Source organism: Poecilia mexicana, unplaced genomic scaffold, assembly GCF_051168715.1.
Source record: "Poecilia mexicana isolate PSO_F unplaced genomic scaffold, ASM5116871v1 scaffold_18, whole genome shotgun sequence".
Lineage (NCBI taxonomy): Eukaryota > Metazoa > Chordata > Actinopteri > Cyprinodontiformes > Poeciliidae > Poecilia > Poecilia mexicana.
The window spans coordinates 7,213,338-7,222,295 of record NW_028263387.1 but is presented as its reverse complement, the minus strand read 5'-3'; the positions used below and the strand labels follow the sequence as shown (position 1 = coordinate 7,222,295).

The 8,958-nt window shown below is 37.2% G+C and overlaps 2 protein-coding genes across 2 annotated transcripts; both read right to left on the bottom strand.

Annotated features, from left to right (window-relative positions):
- Positions 1–430: 430 nt before the first annotated feature.
- LOC106933494 (GTPase IMAP family member 7-like) lies at positions 431–4,639 on the bottom strand. Its single transcript, XM_015012769.2, has 3 exons — positions 3,287–4,639; positions 2,845–2,895; positions 431–2,130 (listed from the first exon to the last, which is right to left on the bottom strand). The coding sequence occupies exons 1-3, from the start codon at positions 3,291–3,293 to the stop codon at positions 863–865; spliced, it is 1,326 nt and encodes a 441-aa protein (XP_014868255.2). The 5' UTR covers positions 3,294–4,639; the 3' UTR covers positions 431–862.
- Positions 4,640–4,778: 139 nt separating this feature from the next.
- On the bottom strand, positions 4,779–8,935 carry LOC106933496 (H-2 class II histocompatibility antigen, E-S beta chain-like). Its single transcript, XM_015012771.2, has 7 exons — positions 8,784–8,935; positions 8,086–8,358; positions 7,105–7,318; positions 6,930–6,997; positions 6,651–6,764; positions 6,006–6,171; positions 4,779–5,441 (listed from the first exon to the last, which is right to left on the bottom strand). Exons 1-7 carry the CDS (start codon positions 8,836–8,838, stop codon positions 5,414–5,416), a joined length of 918 nt encoding a protein of 305 aa, XP_014868257.2. The 5' UTR covers positions 8,839–8,935; the 3' UTR covers positions 4,779–5,413.
- Between the last annotated feature and the right edge of the window lie 23 nt (positions 8,936–8,958).

Here is an 8,958-nt window from a genome sequence, read left to right as displayed (position 1 = left end):
CAACAACAACAAAAAAAAACATTGTGGAACTTGTGGCAACTTAAGCTTACTAAACATTTACATACACTTTCAAAAAAGAGACACATTTCTTTCCATCAATGTATAACATTAAATCTTAAACATTTTCTGTTTAAGGTCAGAAAGAGTAAAATCATTTTTAACTACTAAATGTCAGAGTAATCTTTTAAAGTGTAAAATTCATGAAAATTAAAAACATCATAATCCACTCAAACATTAGGAAAATACATCTTGATGATGTCGTAGCTTTGACAGATTCCGATGTATTACAGTAAATAAAATAATTTCAAACCCACACACATTTTTTTTACAGCTGTATGCATCTCTGATTTGATATGATAGAGAGATTATGATCTGCATATTGTTTATTGGGAAAAAAATGTATTTGCTTGATATTTACATAGCTTTTTTTGCTATTGTGGAGGTGCTATCTTCTTTGGAGGGCTAAAAGGGACAAAATTAAATAAACATATACTAATGTCAGTGTGTCATTAGTTAAATGTACCATGATCATGTACTAAATAAACATTTAAATGATTTTATAAACAGTTAATTCATCAATTATGTCATTCAATTATTAAAATGTAAATTTATGACAACTGATTTCACATCAAATATGAATTTATTTCATGGTTCAACACATGTAAGAAGTTGCATAAAATTTGCAACACTGACTATTTTCTCACATTTGTTTATAACTGTATTTGTTATTTACACAAAATCCCTTTAAAAAATCACAATCAATCAACTAGATGTTGAACCGTATTGAACTATATCAATTCCCAGTATATATATGTGCCCTGTTCCTTTAAGAGTCTTTGGTCATGGGTTTAACAAGCTCTGATTAAAGATTCTCTATAGATTTCTCTATGGCTGTAAATCCTGAACATGACACAGCCTGAGCCGCCTTCTCTGCTGCTTCCCATGGAGTTTTTGCTTTTTCTGCTGCTTTGTATCCTGCTACACCCCCTAAAAACGCTCCTGCTACTGCAGTCACACCCACTTGTTTCATAACTTCTGTTTTTGGAGGTTCTTTTCTGATATTTGCAGCTGCTTCTACTGCTTTTCCTTTTTCTACTGTTGCCACCTTTTGTGCGGCTAGTGGTTTTTCTGCTGCTGCTGTATCTGCCTCTTTTTCCATCATTGCTGTTGGTGGTTCTCCTGTTTCTGCCGCTACATTTGCTTCTTTTTCTGCTTCCCCTGTTTTGTCTGGTGCTGCACTTGCTGTTGAGTCCGAAGCTGGTTTTGTAACAGTTCCGCTCCATAAATTCTTTGCCAAGTTGATGGCACTTGATGTTGGTAGAACTGCAACAACAGCCACTACTGAACCAAAAACAGCTCCTAACAAAGCACCAGTAGTCACCCCTGCTGCTTTTATTAAGAAATCATTATACACTCTTTCTTTAGCCGTCTCTCCGATTTGTTCCTCTGATATGTTTCTGGAAGACTTTGCGATGTCTTCTTCTTCTTCTTTAATGTTCTCCTCTATTTTTTGCAGCATGGCATTGGTGTAGAAGCTTCCGTCGTTCTCTTCCACTGTCTTCTCGATTGACTTGAGCAGTTTCTTCACCTGGTACCGGTTGCTTCTGTAGCTGTACTTTGATCGCTTGTTCCAGCGTTTGTTGTCAACGACGTGGCATCGATTTCCACACTTTTCTACTAAATCGCTGAGGAACTTGTTCTCCTTCACAAACCCTTGGATTTGTTTCCGTCTTGGGAGCTGATCACCGTGTGTAAAGACAACAGTGGAATATTTAAACACTTCCTCAGAGAAGTGTTCATTCATTTTGCTGACGATGTCGTTGTCTTTCTCTGTAGATTTCTCCACGTTGAGCACGATGAGGAAAGCGTGAGGGCCAGGCGAACACTCTGTGATTCCTTTCAGTAACTCAGCCTTCAGCTGTTTCTCATCTTTCTCTGGATCAAATAATCCAGGCATATCGATCAGAGTGATTTCTCTCCCACCAACACGTTTGGTCTTTGCTTCACATCCACTCATCCCAGGATCCACGTCATGGTTGACTTTAAACTTCTGCTCTTTAAATATGGTGTTTCCAAGGCTGCTTTTTCCTGCTCCAGTTTGTCCAATGATGGCGATTCTTCTTAGGCGCACTAAGAGATAAGAAAAAAACATTTATTTTTGTTGATTGTTCTTCAAGAAGCATCATATATATGTTACATCTAACCTAACTAAAAAATAATAATTAAAGCTGGGGCCAGGACATGAGAAATCACAGTAACCTATGAAGTCTTACCTGAAATAGGAATTTATAGTTAAATTGTTTTATGTCATATAAATTATTCATCATTATTTTACTCAGTTATATTCTCATGCAACATTTTCTTTGTCGTAAATTTGTGCAATTTATGACATGCGACATCCAAGTTAAATGCTAATAAACTAAGCATTTAACTTGGGGTGCTATCTTAAAGCTTCTGAGCAAATGTTGAAATTTTCTTCTTTCCTAATTTTACTCTGTGATATAGTGCTGCCCTCTTTGGGTTAAACTGTGGCTACTGCAGTTGGATTTTCCTATTGGTTTCAACAGTGCTGTATGATGCCGTCTGAGTTGTTAGACTTGTCACTTGTTGCTTCTTTTTATATAGAGCATAAATTTTTATGGTTTCACTGGGGGATCAGTTACACTTTAAAGGCAAGTAATTAGAAAGAATAACAAAACACAACATTTTCAGACCTTTTGTAAATAATTAATTAAAAACTTACAGGCTAAAAAATGCTACATAAGTTCAGTTCATTCAGAATTTTACAATTTGTGTGTAATTTTCATTAAACTCATTTACACGTGGTTAAAAAAAAAGACCTACGTTGGGAATTGTTCCTTCTTGCTCCCAACCCACAACAAGCAGCTGGAGGGCCTACAAATACAGGAGAAACAGGTCACAGATTACAGTTTATCACAGACATGTCTCATCCACAAGTGCTAAGATGCAACATTATATTTATGATTTTGTTAGTGAGAAAATTGAGAAAATCCTCTGAGTTATGGCTTCTTGAACTTGATGACCGCAGTGTTAAAGGTGCAGTGATATCAAATTAACCCTTTACGGACGACTTTCCCATTAGTTGATCAACTTCAAATTGTGTTACTTTGTCTTTCTTACAAGAGAAGTACATGTTAGAAATATGCTGCTCTGTGTTAGACTGTCCTTGAAAGCATGAACTAAACAGCAACAAAAACAAAGAGTTTAGATTTCTAAAAAGAGTTAAAGGGGTTAACATTTATTATTAGTTATTATAATATCTTACCTTCCATGATGTTGAAGAAAGAATTGCTCAGGAATCCCTCAGAAAAGCCACTCACCAAGGAGAAGCAACTTTTTTCTTTGGCTTCTTTAGACGCTTCATTTCACTTTTGATTTTATTACTGGTTGCGTCACACAAGCAAACTTAACAACATAACAAACATCAGACACTTAAAGACCAGGGTGTGTTTAACATTTGTCTGATAAGACAACTGAGGTGTTGTCAGACAAAAGTATTCACACCCCTTGAACTATTTTTTATATAACATGACAGCAACAAGCATAAATATTCAGATTTTATGTGAAAGACCGACACAAAGTGGTGTACAATTGTGAAGTAGAAAAAAAAATTCTACATGTTTTAAAGCGTTTTCAACAAATAAACTGAAAAGTACCTTAGTTATTTTTGTCATAAAAAAGGCTGTGTGTCAAGAATATTGCTTTTATCAGCTGCATCAGACTTGATAATTTTGATGAATTGGACTTTAGTGCCTACAGCTGGTAGATAAGTATTTTAACTTTTACTTTCAGTTGATCTGCTGATGGCTCCTATTTTAAATCTATATTTCTGGGTAATAAATTATAAAATCAGTTGTAAACCTCATACTAAACATTTACAGAATAAACTAAATAGAAGCAAATCAATCCTGGCTAAAGTCAAACATTCTGAATAATAAATCACTTTATATTCTTTATACCTCTGATTTTGCCTTATTTAACATTGTACAAAGTTTGGGGGATTTATTACAGAAGCTCTTTACTTCCACTGAGTTTTCTACAGAAACATTAGAACCATCCATAATGTTGGTTATTATGAGACCACAAACACGTTATTTTTAAGATCTAAAACTCTTAAACTTGAAGTGCTGGTGGAATTTAAAATTGCTCAAATTGTGTTTACGGCATCTAATAAACTGCTGCCTGATCTCAGACATTTTTTGCAGCAGTATTAAGGAAAGATTTAGTATTAGAAATTCAGCAGTTTATTTAGATTATACAGAGGTGGCATTGATGTTTGGTACCAGCTCTTGAAGGGGTAAAAGGAAATGAAAAGCCAGATAAACGAGCAAAAAGGGCTTTAGAGGTGACAATAACGATTATAATTCCTTTTGGGAAAGGGAAATCATTTATTAAGAATAAAGAAATGGAAAAATGGCAAAAAAGGTGGAATGAAGATAAAAACGGAAGAAGATTATATAAAGTACAAAAGTCAGTATGAATTAGAATTATTAATGAGAGAAACAGAAGGGAATACATAATAATGATCAGATTAAGAGTAAGCCATACCTATTTAAATGATATTTTATATTTAATAGGGAGGAAAATAATGATAAATGTGAAGGATGTGGAGAGAAAGAAAATGTAGAACATGTATTGATGAACTGTAGAACATATGAATCTGAAAGGGAGAAATTGAAAAGAATGGTTGGAAGGACAAGAAGGTCAAGAATGGAGTCTTAAAGGAATACTGGGAAATGAAGGAAACATAATGGATATTTATAGATTAAGAAAAGCATTATTTATTTTTCTTCAAAATACAAGATTAAAAAATAGACTTTAACAGATGTAAAGAAATGTTGCTACACAGTCGTGTACAGTAGGTGGCGGTATGCATCTTAAAGTTGCTTGCAAGCCGCCATAATAGAAGAGAAGAAGAAGAACTCTTAGTGCCAGAGTGTTAGCCAGAAATGGTACATATCATCAGAGAGGGTCAAAAGTTTCCAACACAGTAAAAAGCTGACACTTTTAAATGAATATAAGACTACTGATGTAAGAGTGATAACAACACATAAAAATCCTAGCATTCCCCTCCTGTTATCATTCTGACATATGTGTGAGCTACCTAAAATCTAAAGAAAAGAAAAGAGAAGACAAGAAAATGAAAAAGGAACAATAAAAATGCTATTTTTTTCCAGTCTAAGGAGTACAAACACACTAAAAAGAAATGTACTGTATAAATGAAACAGCAGGAAACCAAATGCATTTCTTCATCACGTGTTTTCACATTTTCAGTGTAGGAGTCATAGCAGATTACTTAATATGTTTATTTTTTAAAATGTTCATCATATAATCCTTTTTTCAGGTCATCTTTGTCCATCCGGAACTTGTTATCTTCATGTGGGTCACGGCATCAAGATGACAGGTATTTTCTCCCCAACCTACATAAAAAAGAACCACAGACAACATGAGCTTTGAAATCAAGCTTTCATGAAAAGACAAGACGCAGCGGACCGCTCCAGCAAGCTGCCCACCGCTCGTCCTGATAACTTCCAGCTTGAGCTTGTCTTTTATTTTCAGGGAAAAGGAAGAAAGAAAGAGATAAAAGAAGAACATGTTTCACGCAGGTCATCTAGTCTTTTACATGTGGGAGATTTCTCCCAAGGGCTGAGGGAATCTAGAGGTAATCATGCTGCAGAGACCTTCTTTGAGTGAGGGTCAAAAGTTTCCAACACACACAGTAAAAACCTGAATATAAGACTACTGATGCAAGAGTGATAACACATAAAAATCCTATCAGGCGCCAACACACACAGGCCAAACAATTCCATATATACATTTTCCAAAATCAAATTGGTCCTTCGCAAAACGGCTTAAATGTCTTCTGAACAATGAAAGGCTGACCGTAGCGCTGGTCAAGCCTCTTCATTGCTTCTCTGTATGCATCTCCTTCACTGCAATAAAATATGACCTCCAGACATTTAAGAGCAGGACTAGTGATGTACCTTTTTAGTAGATGCAGTTTATCAGCAGGAGATATGCTTTTCCAGTCCACCACTGAGACGAATGAATCTTTCCATTTGAGGTAGTTGGTTGGATCTCCGCTGACCGCCATGGGCGCAGGCGGTGGGACGGTGCTGTCTTGGATAGCTTTGGCCAACAGGGATATGTCTGTGAGAAAAGTTGGAGCAGCAACTTGAGGGTGTGCCTTGTTATGATATTTTATTTAGATTTTCTACAAACAAAACATTTCCATAAATCTGTCACATGCAGCTATGAATTGTGGGTAATACACTTTGCCAAAGGCAGTAAAAGTGCGGACTCAGAGTAAAGGTGGAAACAGAACCCAAAATGGACTTAGGGCGGATGAGAAGAATGTGGGACACATTGTGACCTTTGACCTCCAACAAGAACAAGGGAGGGAGGGAGAGAATCGGGACCGGGCCTAAATGTGTTCTGGTTCCATAAACTTGCTTTAAACTGGTTGTGTTCTGGCTCTGACCTTTGACCTTTCTCTTTCAGTACATGAATGCAGCTGGCTCTCAACTGGTTTTAAATTATCTCTAAAACTGTCTGAACTGGTCTGAATTGATTCTATACTGGTTCTGGTCCTATTCTGGTTCTGGTTCTGTTCAGGTTCTGGTTCTGACCTCTGGGCTTCGTCTTGTAGTAGATGTATCCAGCCAGAGACAGGATCAAACCCAGGACCATTCCCGAAGCTCCGATGATCAGTTTGTTCCTCTCTGACTTTGGCATGGACGGGTCTGGAAGGACAGAGAGGAAGAGGACAGAGACGTGGGGACATGTTTGGACAGGAGAGGGACATGGGGAGACATGAGGACAAGTGAGATATGAGGACAGGTGAGACATGAGGACAGGTGAGACAGGTGTTCCGTCCTCCAGGTGTCTCCAGTCGTTGTCCTTCTTACCCCAGTCGGTGATCAGAGGCTCCTTCAGGCTGGCGTGTTCCACCTTGCAGGAGATCCGCTCTCCAGGTCTGAAGAGAGAGGAACAGAACTGGGTCAGAACCAAAAGAACCGGGTCAGGACCAGCAGGGAACTGGGTCAGACCCCAGGGGTTCTACTGGTTCTGGTTCTGACCCACCTGGGCGTGTACTCCAGCGTGGAGTGGATCTGGTAGTACCAGTCTCCGTCCGCCATCTCGTCAGTGGTGGTGACATCTGATGTCACTTCCTGTCCGTCTCTCAGCCACCCGACGTTGATGGTTTTAGGGTAGAAATCATAAACGCTGCAGACCAGCATGGAGGGGTGGTGGCCAGCAGGGGGCGTCCTGGAGTGAAGCCTGACGGTGGGCATGACTGGGAGATTATTGACAGGTTATTGGTTTATTATTAAGGTCAAATTAATCCATACATGATCCATTCTGATTATGCCTGGATGTCACAGGAAGTATTTATATTATTGTATCAATATTATCAGTTTCCTTGTTGATTATTGATGATAAAACCAGTTTAACCAGAACTGAAGCTGCTGGGAGAACTGGAGGGGAAATGGAAGTAGATTATTAAATTTACTGTGATGATTCTGGTTATTGATCCAAACAGACCTGGGTTTTATATAGTTATAATTAATACATAAATATAATTATAAACAGACCAGAGTTCTGATAAACTAATGTTATTATTGTAGATAAATCATAAATCATTAATAATAATAGAACTGGATGTTATAGACTGAGTCCATCTATAACTAGATGTAACTTCAGTATTTAAGTTCTATAGTGAATTTTATATTTATGAACAATTAACAGGAAAATTATTTTCTTTTTCCTGCTTGTTTCCAGATTTAATTGATTCTTTAAACGTTTCTGATGTCATTAAAATATCTATGTATTTAATATTGATTAACTCCAGTAGTTATTACCATCACTAATATCAGCAGTGACTGGATCTCTATAGATCAGCTGATCAGATCCATGGTGAGAGATAAATATTGATCATTTGATGACATCAGAGTTTAATGTTTAAGTTAATCAATAATAAATAAATGAAGACTGAAATATTCAGTTTAATGATCATCAGTCAGAACTGATCAGAGAATCAGGAAATGATCAAATCAAACTCACCTGATTTAGTCAGAACATTCTGGTAGTCGACAACAATGTTGTGCAGGCAGTAGGTTTCCTTCTGAGCTTTCATCATCGCTATCCTTGAAGGATCTTTGTTCCATTGTTCAGCATTCTTCACTCCAAACTCCGTATATCCAACAAACTTCCCCACGTTGCTGTCAAACCTGACATACTCCATCTTGTTGTAAATGTAGGAGCTGATGAACTGGATGTCTAACAGCTCAGTGGAGTTAAAGGCACAAAGATTCACTTGGCAATTTCTGAATCCATCTGGAACCAAAACAGAACCTCAGCATTGATTTACTGTCAGTTATTGATCCTAGCAGGCGTTCATTTGATCAACTTCACATCGATTACCAATCAATACATTTGAATGGACTGAAGTAATGATTACCATATTAATGATCAATAATTAATCAGAACATTGATCAGTTTATCAGTTTTGAATCTGCATCACTGATTTGCCAGCAGAACTGATCCAGAGTAAGAGACTATTGATCCAGATATTAGCTGTAGTATTGATCAGTGATCAGATTATTGATCCTGATCAATACTACATATTTCTATACTGCATATTTCTATATTTTTATAGAAATATGCAGTTTAAACCCTGAATATTGATCCATATAACTTAATGATTGGTGGTTATCAGTTATTACCAGAGTATTGATCATATTATCAGTTATTGATCATACCAGCAGAGTTTATGATGATGACGATCAGCAGCCAGCAGAGCGGTGATGGAGCCATGTCTCTCTCTCTCTCCCAGTCAGAGGAACTAACTGGTTCTGATAGGAACTGCTGTAAAAACCAGAACAGAGTCCCATGACCTCTGCATCACTGGTTACCGGGTAGAAGAGCCTGAGGGCT